The 25,551-nt window shown below is 42.2% G+C and overlaps 1 protein-coding gene across 3 annotated transcripts in view; it reads left to right on the forward strand.

Moving 5' to 3' along the window:
* Positions 1-1,861: 1,861 nt before the first annotated feature.
* runx3 (RUNX family transcription factor 3) overlaps positions 1,862-25,551 on the forward strand; it is a 43,913-nt gene continuing 20,223 nt past the window's right edge. The window contains exons 1-5 of one of the 3 annotated variants that reach the window (XM_029493518.1): positions 1,862-2,084; positions 2,403-2,515; positions 20,205-20,446; positions 21,207-21,363; positions 22,739-22,843. In XM_029493518.1, the coding sequence (XP_029349378.1) occupies positions 2,458-2,515; positions 20,205-20,446; positions 21,207-21,363; positions 22,739-22,843 (562 nt within the window). In that variant the 5' untranslated portion in view covers positions 1,862-2,084; positions 2,403-2,457. Of the gene's footprint in view, positions 2,085-2,402; positions 2,516-19,347; positions 20,447-21,206; positions 21,364-22,738; positions 22,844-25,551 lie in introns of those variants that run through there. The other 2 variants (XM_029493519.1, XM_029493520.1) reach the window with 2 other exon arrangements.

Below are 25,551 nucleotides of genomic sequence, written 5' to 3' on the forward strand. Positions count from 1 at the left end.
ACTGATAAAAGCCCTGGGGCCGCGGCTGTGGCCTCAGCATTCGGCCACACTTGCCGACACGCCGTGTCATTTAGCCTGCGCTGCCGCCTAACTCAACGGCAACTGCTCATTTACAGGGCAGTGTGGGCAACCAGGAAGAGCGGAGAGCACTCTCCGTTTCTCTCTCTCTTTCTCTCTCACTCACACACACACACACACACACACACACATATTCAGAACATGGTACTGTATATACACATACAAACACATCCTGTGGTCCATGCAGCAGTTTGTCCCACAATTAGCAGAGGACAACGTGGGCTGACATTCATACACAAAGCAGTGTGAAAGAGAAACCAAACAGAAACATTCATGCAGCTAGACACACACACACACACACACACACACACACACACAGGTTCTCAGGGAAAGCAATTGGGTCACATGAATGACCAGACAGTGGTTTGGGTCGGTTGTCCCGTGGCCAGACATGGTCAGTGTGTCACTGACAGACAGGAGAAAGGAGAGAGGAAGTGTGGATACCACAGGTTCGCAAATGCTAGTGATTTGGGCTTTTTCACACACAAACATGCAGAAACACACACATACACATGTAATACTGCTACTTTGTCAGGTTAACAGTACCACAGCAAACAGCTGGTCTTTCTCTCAGGCACGTATGTCACTGTGCTCATCAGTTCTACTCTGTGTGAATCTGAGGCATTATGAATCATTTCCTGTTTTTCACATAACTGCAGAAGAAACCTCCAAATAAACAGCGTTAAAATGACAGAAAAGATGATATTGGCTCTAAATCAGATCTCAGGCTGATACTGTACCAATAGTGCAAGTTGCCACATCAGTGAAAACTTTCCGCTCTTAAATTCAACTTAGAAAATGAAAAAGTGTGAAAACCACAATCAGGTTGAATTGCTTTACACTCTCAGAGGGGGAAAGAGACTATACCACGCAATGAGCCCACAAATAATTTTTTCTGTAGCACATAAGGAAGCTCAAAAAAAAAGAAAAAAAAGAAACACATAGTAAAGGCAAATGCTTTCTGAAGAAAACCCATGAATTTGAATATATACATTTATTAGGTGGCATATTCATGATCAGGTCGGCTAACATCTAATATAAATAAGAGAGAGAAAAAATGTCTAAGAAACAGAAAATTAAGTCTGAGAATAAAGAGAGGACACAAGCGGAGCCGAGCAACTGACAGTAACGCTTCTAATAAGACTAAGATTATGATACTATCAAGTGGTAAGTGAGGGTGGAGGTTTTGCAGGCCCAAAACCACTCATTCTTACAAACACAGATGTGCAGTGAGTCAGACAAACACAAAACTAGCACAGGACATATGCATACACAGTAAAGATTAACTGTGTTATTCATCAGACACAACACTTTCCTGTCTCAGAGCTTTGCAAAGCCACAGCTATCTTTCAATTCTGTCTTTCACTTGCTTTCTATTCATCCCGTTAGTTTTTTCTCTCTCCTGAGTTTGCATTTGGGCTTAATACATTTTAATGCCTCTCCAGTTCTTCTGCGGTGGTTTCAGTGCTCTCTGTAAACCTCAGTGAGCCACAGTGGCGCAGGCCGCTGCCTGGTTTGAACTCAAAAGAAAATAGAATGTTTCCAAAACTTGGACAACCAATGAAAAGTGAGAGTGTAGACAGCGAGTCAGGGAAGGAGAAGCATGGAAAGTGAAAAACCAAAGCAAAGAAACAAGAGAAAAAGCAAAGACGATAGGGGAAGAGGGAAGGGAGGGTGAGAAGGTGGGAGGGAGAGGCCCGGTGACCTCACGTGACATGTGATGTGAGCTCCACCACTCACAGAGGGGAGTGTGTGCGAGTGTGTGTGTTTCTCTGTATGTGGAGGATGGTGAGGAGGATGCAGATGTGGCTTTTAGCCTTTTACTAGAGCTGATGCTCCTGTCAGGCCACCATTGTGAAGATAAAGACAGACCACGGTACCAAGCTAGCGGGCTAACCTCAGACCCTAAGCCTGCGTGACAGAGGACCACAAACCCAGCCCTCTACGCCGGCCTACTTCCACCATCCGGGCTTTGTTAGGTGGGCCCCCTCTCATCTCCAGCCCTGGTGAGTCTGCCTCAACACCTGGGTATAACTGTCTTGTTGCCTCTTAGTAAACTGCTCCCTTCTCCACTTTTTCTGCTTTTTCTTCTCTTTCTCCCTCTGACCTCTCTCTCTCTACCGTCTCCTGGTGCTGCTGCTAACACATGCCGCTGTTCTCTCTGCAGGCTTGTGGCTTGAGATTCCTGCGGTAGTCACAAACCCTAGATTCTTGGTTGCAAACGGGCTCAGAGCTCCAGGAGTTTTGTCTTCTCGTTCTCTCTTTGCTTTGGTCTCTGCTCTCCCTCATTTCGGTGTCTCAATCCACCTCTCTTCGTCTGTAAGGTCGGTGAAATCGACTGCAGCGAGGGCTCCACACAATTCTGGCTTCTTCCCTGTCATGGCATCCAACAGCATCTTTGATTCTTTCTCCAACTACAGCAGCAGTCTTCTCAGAGGTGAGTGCTGATCCTCCCATTACCCCCCCTACCCCCCACCCCCAACCCCACCCCCCACTCACCCCTTCCCTCCTTTGGCTGTCTCTTACAAATTGTTTCTTCTGATAAAAAGAAAAGAAGACATTAATATTTTCAAATTTGAGCTCTACATGCTTCTCATGGAGTGTGAATGCATTTATCTCTGTCTTCACACACAAGCGTGTGCTGAGGGAGGTTTACGAAGGATCTCATTTGCTCAGGAGCCCTCAACTAGTTGACTGATATGGCCCTTAAAGGCCTCTGCCTCTCTGCTCCTGTAGGCTTGATGGAGTGGCACCATAATGGGATTCTCACCACAGACATTCATTATGAAGTAAAACTCGCCACTCTCTGTGAGAATACGAGCTCAAGTCTCCATGTGACTGGGCCCTTTACTGGAACATGGCAATACAATAAAAGAGCAAAGAGAAAAAACATATTAGGGTCTCTCACTCTGCCTTACTTCCAGGAGGTACTTTTGGTCGGTGTGGTGAGGTGAGTGCACTATACTCGGAGACGCTAAACAATAGCCCCAATGAAGAAGCCATTTGTTGCCATGGCAATTCCAATCAGATGGCTTTTACTTGCAAATGTTGAAGTTTGTGAGTGAATGAGGAGTGCAAAAGGTTTTTCCTGATTTTAAATTGAATGCCTGTGTTTTTTCCTGTAAATGATGATCAGCACAAACATAAAGTAGTCAGCCTTTCTTAGCAGAGTTGCTCATCTGATGGACTCAGTTGTTCCCACTGATCCTCACACAGCCAGTGAGACAGACACCGACAGGCAGCAGAAAAAAAAACCTAAATCTCCTTCCCAATTAAGGCCTTGTTGCAGTGTTAATTAGAGACAGCCACGGGAGCAGCACTACCAGCTCCTAATTGTTTGCAGAGTATATCTTAAAATCTCTGGAGCCTCTCTCTCTCTCTCTCTCTCTCTCTCTCTCACACACACACACACACACACACACACACACAGACAGACACATACTGTACAGTCAGACACACACAGTGAGTACATCTGCGTCTCACATGAAAGTAGTCCTCTGATATCCTCAGTGGAACCGCAGCGACAGGGGATGATGTTCCAGTGTTCTCACAGCTTCTACAGACACCCAGGCATTTACAATTTCCTCCTGACAAGGCTCAGGCTTTTCCCTCGTTTTCTTCACTATAACCGCTGGATCTGCATCTCTTTATCTCTTCACTGTTTACAGATCACAGTGTCACTGACTTCAGGTTTCATGCATGCCATCTATCAGACTTTGGAGACATTTTAACCTCTAATGTCATGCAATTTTGAGTGCCTGATTTTGATTTTGAGTTCCACCAGAGCAGTGAGACAGGACATGAGAGAGCCGGTCAAGAGAGGAAGAGAGAGACAAGCATTTAAAGCTGTAATCACCCATTGGAAATCATTAGTGAATATGCTATATCCTTTTACAATTTATTCTGTCAGGAGACTGAAACTGAACTGTGATAGAACAAAGACCAAGAGTCATTAAATCCTCAAGTTCTATCTGAAAGCATTTCAAATGGGGTCTACCTCGAGTAAGCAAAATACCCCAGTGGTTAGTTTAACAACTTGCATTACACACGAGAAGCAATTTGGCCGAGGTTCTCAAATCAAGGACTCAAATGAAACTGAAATTAAGAGGAACGGTTACAGAAAATCAAGGAGACTGTTAAATGTCTGCCTTCTATGGCTCTGATTTTAATACTGTGTGACATGAAGCATATGGAAATACGGTATTCATTTCTTTAGAAGTCAGGAAATGCTGCTGTGAGCAATATCTCATTCATTTGAGACACAATGTGGCATTGTGTTTCTGAATCGATTAAAAAGTTTCCAAATAAAACAAGGAAGGAAATAAAGACGATTGAAAAAAAAAAAAGATTAAACTTTCAGCTCTTGAGTATCTTTTGATATTCTATTTGAGATAAAGAAAATAAAAAGGTGCCAGCATTATCTTTATTTGTGCAATGCTCATTCTATAGTTGTACTATACATTTCATCTTTGCTCACAGTGCAGACAAAGAACACACATAAGCATGTGATGTGCAACATCAGATGCACTTCGCGTGAGAAGCAAGAGGACGCCTCACCTCAGAAACCTCAATTCTCCACTGAAGTTCAGGGAGACACACAAACACGCACACACAAAACATATGACACATGTACACTGAGTCCTAAACAGAACAAACAGAGCAGCTGTCCTTCTCATGGTGTGTAACGCTAAGTTTACAGGACAAGAGAAAGCTTACAATCTGACGGTTAGCTGTGTTGTTGTGAGAGATAGAGAGATGGAGAGCTTTCCATCAACGAGGCGTTAATCTGATGTAGACTCTTAGTGCTGCTGCACTTCACAGATAATGACCACAATGAGGCTACACCTGCTAACCCTCATGCAGAAGCACTATTTAATCAGAGAGCAGCATTTCTGAGATACACTTATACTCTAAAAAAACAAAAAAAAAACAAAAACAAAAAAAAAAAAAGCAGCGCAAGCTTAGTAAAAAAGAAACACACTGGACTTTCCCCAGCAGAATTGTATAAACTTTACTGGGCTTTCTGATGCTGACATATTGGCAGAGTTTGTGTCAGGTGGGCTACCTGGTTTATTGCAGGAGTGATTGGGCCTGTTTGGTGGGTCATATCCTTGGCTGAGTTTCTGTCACCACATTTCCATCCCCTTGGAAGATCCGCCATATTGCCTGCAGGCTGTTTTATACAGGGTTCCATTTTTTTGAGTGTTACGCTTTTAGAAGCCAGCTCCTTTTGTGGCAGAGAAAAAGGCCCTGGTTTATTAGGGTGGGAATGGTTTTATATGTTTGGCTTATTGCACTGCATGAATGGAAGTGAGGCCTTGTGTGTGAGAAACGTGCCATGCCTCACCACATTTGTAGCGAGGTTATTTTGGAGGATTCTGGGAGGTGGTCTGGTTTGTTCTACAAGTGTTGAGGAGGGAAAAGCCCTGACCAACATATGCACAGCATGAGAGAGAAAGATTTGAACTCCATGCGGTGCTAAAATGAATCATTCATAGAGGATAAAACTCAAGATGAATTTTAAGCTCAATACCACTGACAAATAAAAAGGCGCTATACAGTAGCTCAAGAAAGAAAGACTATAAATTTCACAGAACACATGGCTTGCCTCTGGTGAATTTATTAATAACGAAGTCATATGGTGAAATTTTTTTCTCCACTCTTAAATTAATATGCTTGATTGGATCTCATTCAAAATCCTGCTGAGTGTGAGGCCCCACAGTGATGCCAAAACATGAGGACTGGCTGAGCGGGCTGAAATCTGTAACCAGATATTAAGATTTCAATATTGTGAAGTGAAAGCAAATAATAGAAAACGTATGGCAGTCACAGAGCGGCGAAATCCTGTCTCCAATTTAGCTGAGTATCATATCTATTTATGAAACTCTGAAGGCATATTGAATTGAAGAAATACTCTGGACTTGATTAGGGCTGTAAACGTTTTTGGAGGTACTTATTTACTTTTTGGTCCATCTCGCCATTTTCACCATCTGACAACACAAATTTATGGAGAACACTTTCTGGAGTTGCCAGTAAAATGGCTTTAAGGTAGAGCATGCGGAGGGGCGTAGTGATTATGTGGTCGACTAATCCCAAACCTGCCTCCACCCTTGTACACTTTAGGCTCAAACCACCATGCTTGCCGTTGTGTTGGTCAAGGTTAAAGTCGTGCTAAGTGTAGTAGTAAATACAATTTTCTGGTGGTCTGCGAGAAACCACAGGGGCCAGATTCTTTACAGCCAATCTGATAATAAGGATTTATGCTGCACAGCTTTCTCTGACTAGGAAAAAAGGGTCCTGACAGGTTGAGCAACTTGTATCAACAAATATTCCCGGAGGGGGTTTCTCTAATTCTTCTGAAAAGTAAAATGGAGGTGTGTCAGCTTTGAAGAAGCATCCAGTGAGAAGCGAACGTGATGTGAGCCGGAGGTAAAGTCAAGCTGACAGGAAGAACACTCAGCAGCACGTTAAACTCTATGATCAGATTGTGTGCGCCAACTGTGAGCTAAATAAATGTTGAACTTGTTCCTGAGGTCGTACTCAGATTAAAAGGAGGGAGTGTTTACTGTGGTTTTAGGGGATTATTGGAGAGGAGGTGAAATACTAATTGGTATGACAGATATGACGCAACTGATGTCAAAGGTGTTATAATGTCTGGACCAGCATTTTAATTTGGGACCATCTGACATTGAAAAAAAAAAAAAAAAAAAGCATATCGACAGGAAAATATGCAGACTCTGACATTGTTTTTATAATTGGATAATGAGTTGGAAATCATCACGATATAAAATTCTTTAGCTTAAAAAGTAATGCCCATACCAAATGAGGTTCTTCCCTTACTGTGACTCATTTCTTAATGGTTCATTTGCCTCACTTACGAGCTGATAATATTTAATACAAACCCTTACGTTAAAATGATTAAACCCACATCACTGTTATTAGACTCTTCATGATCTCATCCATTCTGCATGTAGGACAAGTAAATTAAGGAAAAACCTTTCTTGCAATTTTCTGTTTCTTAATTTTGTTTTAAACCTACGCCCTAAACCACAGACCAGCCCCACAGCTTATTACATGGTAAGGCTGGGGTTGTAGAAAAAACACAAAGTATTATTTTAAGCTAATTTATGGATTATTAACCTTAGTTTACGCAGCAATTACAATGGTGTATGGAATTTGCTGCAACTTTTAGAAAAGCTGGAAATAAGATTAACCATTGAAAGTAAACTCACTTGAAATTAAGCATGAAATCTGCTTCATCACAGGTTTGGTTTGTTTTCCATCACAATTAGAGAGAGCAGTGACCTGAGTTTGACTTAGATGAAGACGACTTATTGTTTAGACCCCTCCCTGTATCGTTAAACAGATGTTGTCAACAACATCCTCTGCTGCAGCGAGAGAGAAAAGCCAAAAACTCTAGGTGACTAAGCACAATGCCGATTGCTGGGCACTTTTGTTTTTAACATTACAGTTGTGTTCTAACCCACAAATTACTTCAATGGGCGGGCATGGGTCTGGTCAGCAGCACATAAAATGACTCAAACTTATGGAGATCCCACATGTTCAGAAACATATCAGCAGACAGCAACTTTTTTCAATACATAAAATGGAATACAGGAGGGACGAAGGATTTTATTTTATCATGTGTGAAAGTTTAGCAAAGATCTGAGGCCGAAAGGAATTTATTCTGTCATCATCAAACGATTTGAAGGAATGTTTTTCACAGATGAAAAAAAAAAAAAAAAAAAATTCCATCCTCCAGACTGAATCTTCACTTCATTATGAGCAACTTTAATCATACTCAAAACATCCTTATAGCCTATCCCTCTTCCCATAAGCAATAAAGAAAAAACTTAATTACGGTGGAGGAAAAATGCAGATAATGATAGGATGTGAGAAGCTGCAGGCTATGAAATGTTTTCTGATTCTCTATTTTCCGCTTTTTTCCCAGATTTTTTTCAACTTGTTTACATTCAGTTAGTTGTTGTTGCTGCTATAAAACATGTTTTTGGGTTGCTTCTCCTCTCCTCAAACACAAAACTTTAACCACAGGGAATTTATTTTTTTTATGGAGGCAGCGTTTAGAAAAATGGGATTTCAGTTTCCTCCTGCACTATTCATTCAATACAAATAACTGTCAGTGCAGCAAGCTACATCAGTAATGGGCCACTCAGTAGTGTTTTTTGAACAGTACTGAATCATTTACGTTTTGACTAAAATTGAAAGAACAGTGATATCATTTTGAGAAAGTGTTAGATGAGACTGATACTGTTCTCTTACAGCATTGGCTTGTTAAAACAGCCAGCAAGCAGTTAGCATTACATTAAAACTGCAAACAGTGGTTAGCAGTTAGGTTCACTCTGTCCACCAGCACTTCAAAATCTCAATTCTTACGCATCACATCCGTATGGTTCATGGGCAGATTCATAAGCACACGATTACAAGAAGACTAAAAATAATCTCCAACACAGCCTTCCCCCTGAATAATGTGATGACACCCTAACTTTTGTCTAAATTAATAAGAATTTCCCAAAATGCTGAACTACTCCTTTAGAAAGGATTTTTATTTTATTCTATTTTGTATCATGCAAAAATGATCTATTAACCCTGTATTGCATCAGGGTTTGCCCTCAAGTAAACTTTAATGAGTTTTCGCTGCAGCTGCTCACTTCTTTATTGGCTCAACAGGAAACACTGAGGGATTCCCCCTCAGCTGTGCAGCAGAAGTGTCCCTTCCATCTCTTCTCCACAATCTGTCTGGTGAGAGGTCAGTCTGTCTGCTGCAAATACCGTTCTCACGGCCGCATGTGCTGTCGTCACAAGTTAAAATGCCCAGGCAACGTTATGGCATACACGCGCAAACTGCTACTGGCTCATGAGACTGTATGCATATATGTGCACGCTCACAGACGCAGACAGAGAAGTCCACCGCCTGAGTTTTTCCTCCCTGCTGACTCAGAGAGGAGCAGTGCATGTCAACATGATGACCGTGACACTTTTCCCCTGTAAATGCTGTCTGACCTCACCGTAATAGCTGGTCAGTACTTACATATGGTCTCCCGATGCCTTAGTCCAGCAGAATTACATTCATGGTGACTCAACAGCAGTGGACTTAGTGAAAAATATCAGTGACTGCTTTCTTCATTTCATAAAAGGGCCAATTTATATTAAATTTAATTATATATTAAATTTAATATAAAATTAATTAACTATTTTGTATTATGATTATTCTACTGACAAGACTGAGGGTGCATTTGTGTCACTCTCAAGCTTTATGTCAGTTGTTAAATGTGGCTTGTTACAGATTTATATATTTCTTTATAGGCAGAAGGTAACATTAGTTAGTCCTCAGTTAAATAGTTAAATGGTCCCCTCAGGTCTCCACTTCACAGTAAGACAGTTAGCTGTGCTGACACTGCCAACCTGGCAGAAAGACGTTTGTTTTAGAAGTGCCTGACAGACTTGAGCACAACTCTTCCCCTTTAATCAGCTTGATGACATAAGAGGCAGACAGCGAGCCAGTCATTCAGTCAGTATAGTTTGATTAACCTAATCACCAGGCAGCCAGACTCCAGGCTTCTGATTGGGTTTACAAACGCCCCTTGTCATCGTTGTGTCATTAGCTCGTCGTTAGCTGTGGCCGCCTTGACGTGGAGCAGCGACGTGCTGGGCCTAAACACAGCAATCAGGGGATTAGTGTGCAGTTACAGCAAAGCCTCAATGAACGCCTCAGGCTCTGAGTCAAAGCGGGAAAAGTTTTGTTCTACTATGCTCGCTCCACGTGGCCAGAGTGCTAACTGTACATGGGCAATGCCACAACTGATTAGTGATGGAGATGATGAGAGGAAACATTCAGTCACTTCGGACATACGGGTGGTTTCCCGGACTCCAATTAAGGCCAGTGCTTGACTCAAGCGATGATTTGAATGGAGGGACTCCATTGAAAATACGTTTTAGCTTCTAATTAGGTTTGCTTAATCTAGAACTGGCAGTCAAGCCCAAAGACATCATAGAAACAGAGCTGCATGCAACACAGGGACTCTCAACAGTTGCTGAAAAGGCTCAGCAACATATGGGTATGATTAATTTTCTTTTGATTTAATTTGAAATCAATTGGAATGATTGACAATAATCACTTACTGTGCAAATGATTGGATTTATGGGGGATGACAATATTATGTGCATAAGTGCTCTCCTGAGCTCCTTGGCTTGCAAGCTAAGAGTTGCCACACCCTTGTTTCCTTATGATGAAAAGCCCCGAGGGCCAGCTGAGCACTTTCCAAGAGTTGTCTCACGTCTGCAGAGGAAAGTGGCACGGACACTTGTCAGGAAACCAGCGCTGGGTTCTTGCTTGAATCTGGTTGGATTTTGTGGTGAGTCAGATGGTGTTCAGGAGGCTGAACCCCTTTAAAGAGGGAAATAAATGCAAATTCAATATTTGGGGGCTCTTTGAAGTACATTTGCACTTGAATGAGTGTGACAGAACCTGGAATGACCCCTATTGAAAGAGTCCCTTAACAATGATGAAAGGAGCGGGAGGAGAGGGACAAACACCGATCAGAACAGCTGAAAAGTCTGAAATGTGTTCACTGTGTATTTATGTGTATTCACATGCATGAGCGTGTGCAGTAACATCATTCATGCGCAAACAACAGGGATGATTCCTTAAAAATTTCTCAATATGAATAGACAATGCAACTAAGACAAAATACATTTGACCCAGTGACTCCTTGGCTGAGTCCTCTCTGACTTGCACTTTGCTGGTTAACGTTCATGTCATTCATTTCATATGTTACATACCTTACTGTGTTCCTTCACAGTTAACAGGGACCGCGTCGCAAAAAATAAAAACATGTGGCTTTTGTTGCGGGGTGGAATGAACAACAGCATTCCATATGCAACCACATCAAAGGTCCTGCTCGCTATGGGGCTAAATGAGGGCAGACTGTCTTGCTTGCCCCTCCTGACTCGACTGTCACCAATTAACCAGAGATCTAGAATTGACACTTGCTCTTCATCACTCATCCTCACATCTCCTCTGTAATCTTCACAGCATTTAAACATGCAGGCTTCTCTTTGGGTTTCAGCAAGAGGGGACAACCACACAACAAGCACAAAGGGGCATTGTCTGGCTGGTGAAAATGTGGTTTACAGGCTCTGCTATAATGGCTTGGTGGTTGCTGGAAGCCATGCGCACTTCCTAATATTCGGCTCACATGCGATTTCATTTTGAGAAAAGACTGAGCTATGGGGCTTTGCTTTTGTGTGAGAGGGACGCCTCACAACTTATTTTCTGAGCCGTCAGGCTCGGACACACTTACCCCCTCCCTGCTCTTCACCCCCTCTTCCCCTCTCTGGTGGCGCTACTATATTTGTGTGGGATCTCTAGCGATGGAAGAGTAGACGCAGACCGTGTTGCCAGTCAAACGTGTCAGACTGAACGGCTTCCAGCGCTACAATCTGTCTCCTCTCCTCGTCAGTGGGAGCTGTTTGATCTGACAGAGAGACTCCATTAGAGACACAGGGAAGTTCAACTGCTGGGAGGTTGGATGGCTTCAGCAGTCAGAGTAGCAGCCCAGAGAGGAAAAGGTTTGCACACACAGTCTGGTTGCAGTCTTGGTGTCTGTGCTGTGTATCTATAAATGTCTCTGAGCATTACTTGTCCGTATTCTAGGTGTGAGTGGTGACACGTAGACAAGTGCAACGTAAGAAAGCCCAACTGGGCTCACATAGTTAGGGGCTCTGTTTAGCATAGGAGTGATGACGCAGTGGGTAATGATATCATAAATGTGCAGCACTGCTGAGCTGCAATGACAGAGTGAGAAAGTGAGAGCGCGCATGAGAGAGAGCAAAAGAGGGAGAGAGCTTATCTGCTCTGGGGGTGAGAAAGTACGATTAACACAGTAGTTTTCCCTACTACATCACAGTGGTGATGACCTCACAAACCTGCGCCACAGTCCAGAGTAGATGTTGTTATCATAGATGTGAAATTGTGGACAATATGATAAATATGCCTCAATAGTTTGGCCACAAATGTCACAAGGCTCCTTTTAGTGAATGTAGTTATAACTTCCACGAATTAGAAAGAACTATAACAAATCTAAATTCTCTGATAAGGAATTCACAAGTATTTACGGAATTAGTATTAAGCAAGCTCTGGGTAATTTAATCACCTGCTTGCAATGTGAGATAGCTGTTAGAACAGAGCACAGAGAGTGAACTGATGTGGCTCCAGAGAAAGATTTGTCTGCTGATCTGTGTGTGGCAGCTGGGCGCTGGCAAGGCTCTGGCACCGTGGCTGGATGGCAGTTAAACTGTCACTGGCAGGAACTGTAAATTTTTTGCACAAGGTGAACGTAGCATGACAGCAGCACAGGTGTGTGTGTGTGTGTGTGTGAGTGAGAGTGAGAGAGAGAGAGAGAGAGAGAGAGAGGGAGAGGGAGAGTAAGTACTGCTTATTGGTCACAAGTCTGTCACAATACTGCACATTTTGTCTGTGCCCCTCAGCCATCACGAGCAGTTGTCTCTAAATCTTTTCTGGACACATTAGGTAAAGTTGAAGTGAGCCAGGATACTGTGTGTGTGTGTGTGTGTGTGTGTGTGTGTGTGTGTCTGTAGGGGGTGGGGGTGCTGTCACTTTGGCAACACAACTGCACATATTGCAGCGATTACCACAGCGGAAAAATGTTTTTCTGCAACATGCAATTACTACAGATTACAGATTGCCGTCCTTGCATCAGAAGCTCTCGCCAGAAAAGAGAAACACTGTGCATTCGTGTGTATGTGGATCTCTGTGTGTGTAGTTACACACAAAGACAGTCAGACACAGACAAAGAAAGATGAGAAATGATTATAGTTCCCACTAAAAACCACAACTGAAAAAATGGGGGAGTTGACGTATTTATGGGACTCATTTAGATTTAAAAGTTATACTGACTTTCAGGAGTAAATAAAGACCCTGGAAAAAATGCAATCTGTCCTTCAGTAGAATGAAGAAAAGTGGAATAGAGTATATTTTGTAGGCCTTTGTCCATCATCATCACCATTATGAAAAGCATACATTGATGCCCTCATGAAGTACACAGCCCCAAAGCTCCACAAGTCAAATCAATTTTGGACTTTACGTTTGGTTCCAGGTTACAAATAACCCTAAATATCAGACAGCTTCCTTCAGGTCACACTAAACAATATAAACCAAAAGTGGTGCTCCGCAGCAAGGCAGGGCCCTATTTACAATCCCACCAGATCAAAACTCAACCCAAAGTGCTCCTATAATAGCACTGGGGCCTTTTGGTGAGCTTACCATCCAATGCTACTTTTAGTGGGTTTCCAAAGAATAAACAGGACCGTGAACCACATCACAAGCTGCTGACTGTCATCGTTGGGTGAGTGTACCCGACGAATGATGTGAGGGCGGAGCAACCGTGACACTGGGTTTACGGCTAGTTCCCCCCTGCCTGCCTCGGGCGTGGTGTTTGCTATTGAACTGCAACTGAAAGGCCAGGGAGGGGGCCCAACCACATTGGACCGCATCGGAGTGTGTCACTGTGCATTTCATAAGTTTTGGGGTCTTTGTTAACAAGACAGATGTGAGTCCTGTTAGTTTCTTTTTTTTTTTTGTTGTTGTTTTCTTTGTTTTTTTTTTATGTGTGTGTACTAAAACTATATGTTTGATTCTTCAAATGCAATATGCTCACATCAATTCTGATCTGCACAATTTAGATTATGTTCTTTAGTAATAATACAAAATTTGAAATGAGCATAGGTATTATTTACTGCTATTAAATGAATAAACCCTTCTACACATTTGCCTGTGTAAGCACAATTGGTGATGTGTAGAATAAAAAGCTCTAAATAAGTAAAAAATTCACCAAACCGACTATTGTTAGTTACACAGCAATAGCGAAAAACTGTTTGCTAGCAGTTGCTAACGATGGGGCTACATACAATCGTACCAGTAAAACACCTATGCACACGGAGTTAAGAAACGGTGCATTTCGTTGATGATGAATTTAGAGACAGAGACTGGGTTACTTCCTCTTTCAAAACTCATAATGGCAATTAAAAATATCACAAGCTGGCCTCATAATCACAATGCAAAACTGTTACTGTTCTACCTGAAACACTGATCGTCAAATAGCATTTTAAATTTGTGGCTTATCCCTTGGAAGCTAATATTAATTTCTTTATAACAGTTGGTTAAGTCATGGGGTGTCCAAACCTGTGGACAGCTGCCCTCTGAACGGTCAAATGTTGAACTTCAGGGTTGTGAGACGATGAGTTTGAGTCTTGAGTCTTTTCTCACATCTCAGATCTTTAGAGTGGAGCTGCGTTTTTTGTTGCAAGAAGCAACCTGAACCTAGACAGTGACCTCAAATGTCAGAAAATTGAGATCCATAAGTAATCTTTAATTTAATATACTTAACATGTTTTTTACTAAGTAAACTCCTAACTTTAATTACTGATGGCAATAGCTGCCAAATAAGTGTAGTGAGAAACAAAGGAAATCAAACAAATGCTGAGAGGCTAAAGTGTAAAACTTTAGGAGAATTCCTTGAATTAAGTAAATTTAAAATTGTACTACAGATTAGGAAATGTTTGTGGGCATCACTAACAAACTCATGACTTTATGTATTCATTTATGTATGAAATGAAGCATCAAACAGACATGCACATGCTTGGCATGTTTGAAAATAAATGCAGTCTTTAAGAAGTCCATTTACATTCAGCAGACAGAAATAAAAACATAGTTGGAGTCGTCCCCCAGCAGCCATTATGGTGCTCAATTGATTCAGAGAGCTTTAATAAGCTCTTGGCTCCGCTCTGCACCTTTTATAAAATGAAAGCTGAGTATTAAAGATGCATGAAATGAATGTGCTCTTTGTCTCTTTGTTGCGCTGCAACTCGGCCTGTCACACCTATATTGTAATTAGCCACTGGGTTTCGAAATGTCAAAATCACTTTTGAGATGTTGTATGCTTGAAAAGATCTGTAATGGGACCTGAAACTCTCATGGGTTACAGGATATGTAAAGCTACACATTGGATAAACTCCTGAAGTCAACCATAGACATTAAAATAAAAATCAAGTGTTTTGGGGTCATCTCAATCTAAAAACAAAGCTGGGAGCAGAAATGAAATCCAGCGATCATTAAAACTAACACAGACAGCCTTGGTGGAGAAAAAAAAATAACAAGAGAATTTTTGAGATCAAAATTGTTCAATGTGTTTCTTATTTTCTTGTCTGAACATCAAAATGGACAAAAATGACCACCAATTGTGATGTGCTGACACGTTATGTAATCAAAATTTGAGAGAGAATCAGCCATCAGAGCAGCAAGAGCCTCAAACCCAAACAGTCTGTACCCACTCACTGTTGTTTAAAAGTTTCTCCATATACTTGTGTATATAAACACACTGACGCTAGAATATGATTTGGCTTTGAGGGGACTGGCACAAATGGCTTTGGTGACTTACATCATGCTTGGAAGTCTAATCACAGACACTCTTGTCATATCAAGCAGAAAAAGTCCATTTCATAGTGAGGGATGTTTCAAAAAAAGGGAGGGAAGGGTAAACAAGCCCAGCGTTCCACAGTCACCGCAGAATTCATCAGTCATACAAAAAAATACCCGAAGCCCAAAAGTAGAGCTAATTTAATCCGAGAGGAATAAAACTCCATTTCATAGAAGTCGTCCATTCAGAACACTCATATTTCCACTGAGCAGAAACCCCCGGCTGAAATTTGAGCAGACACTTTTCGGAAGGAATGCATTCGGTGGGTTACAGGGCCAAAGCTTGCCCTGTAATTTGTGAATGTACAGAAATGTGTGACCGCCACAGCTCCTCTAAAGATAGAAATCTTTGTCTTATGTCATCCCTGAACCTCAAACTATTTCTAATTGCCCCCATAGCCCCCTTCACCAAATGAATAGCTACCCATCCAAGAGCTTATGTGTGCATGTCTGAAAATAGCCCGGGAGTTTACACAGGCTAATAGATCATATTCAGTTAAAAAAAAAAAAAAATAGGAACTTTAAAGGGATCTCCACATATCTGAGACCGTCCCTATCTTCAAAGTAACTTTTAAACGGCACTGAAAGCAGTGTGGGTGGCATTTAAGAGTCAGGTATACCTTTACAGACCCCAAAGGCTTTCGCATGCTTCTCAGCTAATGAGGATCACTGTCTTGGTCTTCATCCTCACAATCTGACTCATTATACATGACACATAATGGAAACAAGTATTGCTTTGGTTTTATAAATGCAGAAGAGAAAGTATCTTTACCATCTTATAAGACCTCCAAGGAACCTTTGGTTTTCCTTTTACACATTTATTAAGGTTTCTCTTGTGTCTTTAATGAATCAATATGAATTTAATTTGCTTGACTCTGGTGCTGGTGAAGTACTTCCTGGTTCCTTTGTGGCCAGTAACCACTCTCTGGTACCACAGTGAGTTCTTATTTTGGTCATCAATAGAGAGATGAAGACAACCTCACGGTCACATCAGCAAACAACAATGTAACCTCTAGATTTATATCTGAAGGATATATTTTCTTTTCATTCTTGATTTGTCGAATCATATATGCTGAGGCCTATTTGAAGTGGGTCTGGGGGTTTCACATATCCTCCAGGAGTTCTGTCTTAATTTCAGGCTCAAGCCACTCGGATCATTAAAAATCGTTCAGGGGCACGATGGGCTCTGTCCTTACAGCCTGTGCGGCTGAAACTGTAGAAACTGCATGTTGAAATGTGGAGGGCTAAATGTGACAGGCGCCCGGAGCGTACACTACAGCTGGGCAGGGTACAGCTGGGGCGTGTGGTCACATATTAATAATGAACTAGGGCAGGAGGACGACTAAAATATCACTGGCATTGTCATTGTCCCAGTTGAGCATTACTCAAAATAGAGGCCACATGATAGGTGATCTGATCAGAGATTATTTTTTTTGTCAGGATTGAGGTAATTTGGCTGCTGCTGTTACATGGCGTGATCTGACTGTGAAATAAGATTCTATGATTTGCATTTTTAACTCAAAGAAGGAGAACCAACACACAGACAGTCTTTCCCAGGCCAACTGGCTGCACTGAATTCAGACAATGGGATTAAAGCTTTACTAAATATATTTACTTAAAAGATGATGTATCTCTATCAATTGTACAATTACTAAATAAATAAATAAGACGTTTTAACATTATTATTTTAGCGAACCTGAACCAATGACATTTCATTGAACCACTGTCCTGGATCATCAAAAAGGCACCCATCTGTAAACTGTAAATGTCAGAGGTTTATAAGTTATTACTGCTGTGATGTCAGGACTGCAAATAAATGAATAAATAGATAAAGATGACACTAAAAATGTAACAGAAAGGAGTTGAAAGGAGAAGTTTTATGTAGGTTTAATTGCTAGATTTTTTAACAACAATTAACAGCAGAAATTATTGACATGCTCTAATTGTTGTATATAAAGTGTGTAGACTTTTCTGCTTGTGTTAATGCTGCACTAAAACAAGAGTAAATTGATAACAGCAGCCCATCTTCATTAGTTTTTATTTCTACCTTATTTAAATATTCTTTCTTCACCTTCCTCCGCCTCTCTGACTTGGATCAGTGCGTTAAAGGAGTTGACTCTCTGTGCCACTTAGCAGCAGTGATTTTATTATCATGCAAGTAAACAACTTAAAAAGCCCACACGCGCGGAGGCACGCGCACATCAAATTAAAAGGTGTAATTTTAATTTATTGATTATTTAAATATGCGTCAATAAATTCCACGACTTGCTAAATATTTATTTCTTGCCAATTCGAAAGATACTAAGTCGATGATTAAATTTATTTAATTTTGGTTTCGTTTTAATCACAGCTGAGGGATATTTATATCATTTTTTCACAAATCAAGTTGCATAACATTGAAAAAATATGTAAATTCATCTAATTAGCAATAAACTATGTATTCTCAGCAAGTTCACATCTGTAAAGATGACTCGTACATCTACAATAACGCTGAATAAATGAAATCTGTAAATGCTGTATTAAGAGATAGAGATATTAACTCTTAACAATCACATGGCTTCAACGTACTATTATTAAACGAATAAAGGCCGATACTAATTTAATGATTTCATTTATCAATATTAATAATAAAGTTGAGTGTGATTCAGGTTAAAACTTAAACAATGGGTGTGAAAAAAGCCTCCGGTACGGTTTTCAACAACAGAAAACGCCTCTCATAGATATTTCGTTTAGCCGAATGAAACGGAGGCGAAATGATTTCTGATTGCCGTCTGTGAGAGAGCACAGATAGACGTTTCCTCTCCTCAGCAGATGTGAAGCGTCTTCCTGAGACTGACAGAGTTGACAGCGATTGAAAAGACAAATGCGCCAACTAGTGTCAAAAAGCAGCACGGCGGTTGGAGGGTGTGCAGGGTGTGTGCCAGTGCAACACCCTCCACCTCAGCCTGCTCCCGAATTCAGCCTCTGGCACACAAACTTATTTTGATGTGAACCAAAAAAATAAATAAATAAAAAACACAACAATAACAAAGAAAGTTTCATTTTCAGATATAATTCAATGGAGCCAATGAACATGATATGAATCAGTTTTTTGATGAAGTATTGATTGGCCTGGAGAGGTGTGATGCAGCCAGGTGTAATAGCTCTTCAAATTGAATAAGGATGAAACCGCAGCTCTGCAGCCTAAATCCTCCTGTAGATAACTTAGAAACAGCTCAAAGTAAAATAGGTCAGAGGATTGATAAACCAAAACCACTTCATTTTATACGGTAGCAATTTTACTACATGATTTGATATTGCCCCTGTAGAATAAGTCATCATCTCATCATTCATATTTTTTTTTTTCTTAAAGTTAGTCAAATTGACCGTCTGGCAGATCGACCATTGCCCCATCTTGCCTTCGGTGTTTTATGATTATTGGCTATAATTATAAAAATATTTACTTATCCAAATCATTCAAATGCAACAGCGCTGACCAAGTGCCCTTCTACATGTTTAACATATCCCGTATCAATCATCCAGATCTTGCCATATTTATCCGTCTTGTGTGACGCTGTGTCCATACAGTATATTCAAACACACGCAGAGAGAGGAGCATAGATCTGTATTAATAATTCAGCTGGTGTGTGACAGCAGAAAGGGGCCGCAGAAGCAGCAGCAGAGAGTTTGATTGGCCTGGTGAAAGCCCAACCCAGCAGATTCATTGGTGGAAATCATCTCCACACTCCCAACCACTAAACACTAAAATGACTCGGGTAAAATAATATCGCGGCATTCTGCACTCCGTTCAGCCTCACGGCTCCTTCGCTGCGCCCCGTGTTCCTGCATTAAAGGATAACCTGAGAGGAAACCGGACTGGAGCGGCGGGACAATCTCTTTTATCCCAGAATAACGTTGTTTTTTCTGGGAAGATCCAACGAGGATAAAGTTGCGACACCTTCTATGCAGGAAAAAGGGACAGTGAAACACCTCAACTGCAGTTTGACTGTATATTTTCGGTTTTGAAAATTTTAGTTTTGCGGAATTTTTCGATTTGTTTGTTTTTTCCGGAGTTTGTAGAAGTTTGAACAATTACCTTTAACAAAAAAAAACTTTAGGATAAAGAGGCAGTGAGGAGGATTGTTGAACTTTTTGCATCGAGTCTGGATTATCTGATCAGTGCCAACAGATCAGCGAACCGGTCAGGGGATTCACTGACTGGTTTGAAAGTTGAGCGGTTTGTAGTGTTTAGAAATTGTCCACACGCGCCGGTACTGTCCATCAAGTGTACGACAGACAAGGTGCCGAGACCAGAGAGTCAGCACCGAGAGACTTTGGAGACCTTTTGTTTGTGCGCTGTTTGTGAACTTAGTGAAAACAGAGCCACCCTCATGCTGCTCCGCCTGACGCATCCCGGGCAGATGATCTAGCACACAGTCCTCACTTTGCCGTCTTTAGCGAGTCTCTCTTCTCAGACTCAGTGCGCTCTCGCACTCACACACTGGACTCCTGAGACCGTCAGCGCGCGGAGGAGACGGACAGAGAAGCCTTTTTCTTCCAAAGACTCCTTCTCTTCTGATACAACCCAGTCAGGTGGCACTGACCCAAGCTGTTGTGATGCATATTCCCGTAGAGCCGCCCACCACCAGACGGTTCACGCCGCCCTCCACGTCCTTCCCCTGCAGTAAGATTGGAGACGGCAACGGGGCCATGGCCACCCCGGGGCCCCTCAGGTCAAGACCGGATACCAGGAACGTGGTGGACGTCTTGGCTGACCACGCCGGCGAGCTGGTCCGGACCGACAGCCCCAATTTCCTCTGCTCTGTCCTCCCGTCTCACTGGAGGTGCAACAAGACGCTGCCCGTGGCTTTCAAGGCAAGACACATGACTTCTCATTATTATTACCAGTTATATTTTCATTATAACTACACACTCTGCTTTCTGACTGTAATAAATATACAAGAAAAAAAATCATATCAGAGCACATGCACACATTTAAGAATGGAATTTAATGGCATTTAGCCTATTTATAAATAACAGTGGGCTCTGGAAGTTGTACTTTTTTGGGTTTCTGTATATTGCATTTGTTAGGATGTTAAATTGTTAAAATGTACAGATCATTCGAGCTTTGCTATAATTAGAATTAAACTGCACTATCCAGAATACCAACACCCTCAGCCGGGCCAGAAATGATTACAGAGCAGAGGTCTGAAATTACAAGAGGTCTGAGCAAAGTTTTATCATTAGATTTTTTGTAACTATTTTATCTGTATGGTTTATATGTAAATACATGTGACCTTTATCTACATTAAGCTTTGCTTTGCATAAATCGCGTGTATAGATTAGAGCCAATGTGAACGGAAGGAAAATAAATATCAGTAACAGGGGACATGAAATACATGCCACTCTGATGATTGGAAAAATGTTGATTAAAGTGTAAACAGATTGCGTTGGAGGTGTCTGCTGTAGGAAATCTTTCAGATGCACATTTTGGTTTATTGTTGGCATTGTGGCAAAACTGACTACAGCCTGTTGGTGTTTAACATTATGGGAGCAGGGCTCCGTTGTTTGCGGGAAGTTGTTGTACTTGTGCTCTGGTGACCCGAGGTGACCGCTTGCTGTCTGCCGTGCACAGGTCGTGGCTCTTGGTGACGTGCCCGACGGGACTCTGGTCACAGTGATGGCCGGAAACGACGAGAATTACTCGGCCGAGCTGAGGAACGCGTCGGCCGTGATGAAGAACCAGGTGGCCCGTTTCAATGACCTGCGCTTCGTGGGCAGGAGCGGACGAGGTGAGCTCAAACTCTGCGACTCACACACATAAACATGTACACAAACACAGAGAGACTCGCAACGCGAGTATCTGCTTGCAGCAAAAGAAACGCACTTATAATAATAAAAGAAAGATCTAGAGGTAATTAGACGTAAACGTCTTACCTTTTAGTGAATGTGAAATATGATAAATGTCTGGGACACCAAATATGTTGCACGCTCGCAAACAAAAGGAACTGTTATGCTCAATCAAATATAACTTTGAAATAATTTTCTGTCAGTTTGGGCTCGATCTCTGTTGCCTATTAGAAAGCTAAAAACCGCAAATGTGGGATCGTTTAGGTGTGGGTACGGCAAGTGCCCACACTCTGCCAACTGACGTCCACGGGTGTCATCCGAAACATCTGGTCTGCGTCACTGCGCACGGCTACGATGGGGCTGCAGAGAAACTCTCCTAATCCAAGAAAATAAGTCTACAAATAATTACCCACGTGGTGTGAATCTGAGGGATGGGTTTAAAACCACTCTGTACAATTCATGCCCCGGAGGCAAACTTGCCAGGACCTCACGGGCTAAACTCATGTATATTGCGTCTAATTAGCCTTTAAAAAAAAAAAAAAAACATATAGCGTTTGCAGGCTTTTGTGGTTGCTGCATGGTTCTGCTGTAATAGTTTGTGTAGCCTAAATTAAAATCTTTCAATTTGCATGCCTAAAAACCGAAATCTAAAAACGCCCGATTGTTGACAACATCTTTATCTCCATGATACATTTTTTTCGCTCTCATCAGAGCCTTTTCTGGCCTTCCCCGGCCTCCTGTGCGCCTTTAATGGAAAATGAGATGCGATTTGATGAAATGAAAAATTGCTCTCCCCTCCGATTTAAAACGCGGCTCATAGGTTATTTCTATAGTTAATAACCCCCCCACACATAGACACAGGATCCCTCGTTTCTTTTCTTCCCACGCAGTCTCTTGTCAACAAGAGATGCATTTCTCAGAGCTGCTGAGAAGCACCGGAGCCGCTGCTTAATGCAGCCGCCCCCACCCCCCCACCGCACGGACTTTCAGGCAGATGGGAGCAAGATCCTGTCTTGTTGAACAATAAACTATTGCTGTAAGCCCTTTTGAATAATCTGGAACGCATTCTCTCAATAATCTAAATCATATCCGCAGTCGGGCCATCAAAAGAGGTGGTCTCCGGCCTATTTTCTTTCTTTTCCTTTTTTTTTTTTTTTCTTCAATCAAAGGTTGGAGCGGGACAAAAGCCGCTGATGATTTGAGGTTGAACAAAGTGAGGTATTGTTGCAAACAAAAAGGACAAAGAAATGTTTTAGAGATAATTCGAGCAGGCCCACTCAGACAGTTGAATCTCACGGATTTGTCGCTGTGCTTCAGGAAAGAGCTTCACTCTGACCATCACCGTTTTCACCGGACCGCCGCAAGTGGCCACCTACCACCGTGCCATCAAAGTCACCGTGGACGGTCCCCGGGAGCCGCGCAGTAAGTACACGCACGCGCAAGCGCGCGCTCCCACACACTACTTTTGCTTGCATTGAAATGCATCAGGGTGCGATGTGAGCGTTGCATAGCCGCCCAGTCTGAGCAGCTATTCCTGTTTATGAAAGCGCGGGTGTCAGTATCTCCGCAAGCTAAAACAACTGCATGAGTCGCGAGCAGGTGGCACCTAAATGTGTGACGAAAACAGTGACGAAGTCTGATAGTGCGTGTGGGCGGCGTGTGTGCGTGTGCAACGTATGCATCACTTTGTGGAGGTGAAAATCTGTTCACAGGATCAAGTGCAAAAATATGGTCTTCAGTGGATTTATTTTGAGGTTAAGGCTTGGTTTTGAGGTTGGAATTGACGTTGGAATTAAGAATATGTGAGGGCTGGGGTTGGGCAGCAGTGGTTATGGTAAACCTCCAGAGAGTGAATGGAGCTCAGTATATTGTCCTCACAAGCACAGCAATGCAGGGTTGTCTGTGTGTAACATGGGCACTGAGAGGGCCTAGTCAGAGGAAACAGTAAAGCATATTAAGACATAACCCAAGACCACTAAGAGGAGCTGAGTGAGCCTCCAAGCCGCAGGTGGCTCCTCACCCCTACCTGCTGGTCAGAGGGGTCCTACCTGCCCAACCACACAAGTGGCTCGTTGATTTTACACAGGGCAGACTCTGGCCACTGGTAGCCCTGGAAGACTGGCTCCTGTGCCATGGTGGAAAGCAGTGTTATTCACACACACGTGTACGCGAGGCAGTATAGATGAGATGGATGGGATTTCGTGACCTACGAATGGAGGGATGGCGCACTAATGGTTCTAGAGAGCAGTGTTTTAGAGGCCTATGAACGGGTGTGTGGCTGGAGGTGGATGGAGATATTTGGGACAGGGAAGATTTATCCCAGTCGAAACAGACCACAGCAGGGAAAGAGAGTGGCAGCAAGTGCCACGACATCAGAAACGGTTGGCAGAGAGGGGGGTTAGGGGCACAGGGAAAGGGGCACAACTGCTCCACTCCTATCAGGCTATTTGCAGAGGTATAAAAGAACAGTGACTACAAAGTATGGAGGGACAAGATAATAATAAACATTCTGTGTGGAGAGTTTCACGTTGATTGTCTTTCACTTACAAAAAATAGATAAATAAAAGCATGTGTCTGTGCATTAATGCATTCTTGTGTGCATTTGGGAGTGTCTTAGCTGGAAATAACTGCGCACATTAAGATTGTCCCCCGTCTGTCCGTCAACATGTTACCACTTCAGCTGAGGCGTCAGAGTGACCGTGCTACTTTTACACTGGCGCTGGGTGCTATAAAGTGACACTGTTTAATATAGGGCAACAGGAATTTAGGGCTCCATTAAACTCTATTGCGCAGTGCTGAGAGAAAATAAACTACTGCAAAGCCTGTTTTTAAAGACTAGATCTGAATGCAGTTTCACAAGAACTTCCTTCAGTTTTTAACATTAAAATGGCTAAAATACTGAGTCAAAGTTTATCTTAAACATGATTCTGAATACACCCAGTTGTTGTGAAAACGAATCTATCATCAAGCAGATAATTACAACCAATTTGATGAAGAATTATGAAACAACATATTCATGTTGCTCGATAAGATGTCAGATCACAGATTAGTCTTTGGGGCATTTTAGTGTTTTCAAGGACTGAGATACAGGCCGATTTAAGATGAGACTGCTCATATTTGAAGCAGCAGCACATTGTAAGAATATAATATCAGCCATGACGTGGCACAGTCAAAGCACAGGAACACACACTACCATTCAGACATTATTAAGACCATAAAAATAATCTGATTCCTCTCAAACCACAAGACACCACATTATATCTGCTGAAGGTTTGAAGCCAAAGTAGAGATGCACTGTGGCCAACACATAAAACTAACAGCATTTTCTCATTAGTAATCTCATCCTCAGAGACAGTCATATATTCCAAAACTGCTTTGATCCCCTACTATTCTTCTCTAACAATGCCGTACAACGTTGCCTGTACAATTCAACTTTAGCTTTCATAGAGTGTAGACAGCCAGAAGCCAGACTTGGCTGAGCTGTGTTCACCTGTCTGCAGGCTGGCAGGCTGCGGGGCTGGCTTGCACAGGGCTTTACGGGCTGTTTGTGCAGGGCCTGCATTTGCATGGCTGCCAGCCGAGCAGCGGCAGGAGCTGGCACTGACAGGGAGGAGGTTTCATTAACGTTTACTGATCCAGTCAGGAGAACCTGATGGACAGGACTGCAGCAGAGGCTCGCCTTAGGCAATGTAACAGAGAACACCATGCTTTCTGAAAACATTTGAGACAAAAAAAAAAAAAAAAAAGATACAGATGAGAAAGCACATGTGCAATAAGCCACTCTTACGTGCCCACACATACACACACACACACACACACACACACACAAATAGACAGCATTTTGTCCCCGAACAGAAAGTAGGCTAAATGTTCAGCTTTTGTATTTTTTGCTTGCTTGCAGCTGATTTCCTCATCATACATCCGGCATTCGTCACCAAACCCTTCTACCCCACCCCCATTCTCTTTTTCCTTTTTTACTATTAAACTTCTCTCAAAGCCAAACTGGAAATGCAACTGTTGCAACTGTTAAACCATCACTCTCCCTCGGTCTGAATAGACGCTTAAACAATATCAAAGATCTGACAGCAAGAGAATGCATGTTAGAAAATTAGGAAGAAAAAAAAAAAAAG

Source organism: Echeneis naucrates, chromosome 22 (genome assembly GCF_900963305.1).
Source record: "Echeneis naucrates chromosome 22, fEcheNa1.1, whole genome shotgun sequence".
NCBI classification, from domain to species: Eukaryota; Metazoa; Chordata; class Actinopteri; order Carangiformes; family Echeneidae; genus Echeneis; species Echeneis naucrates.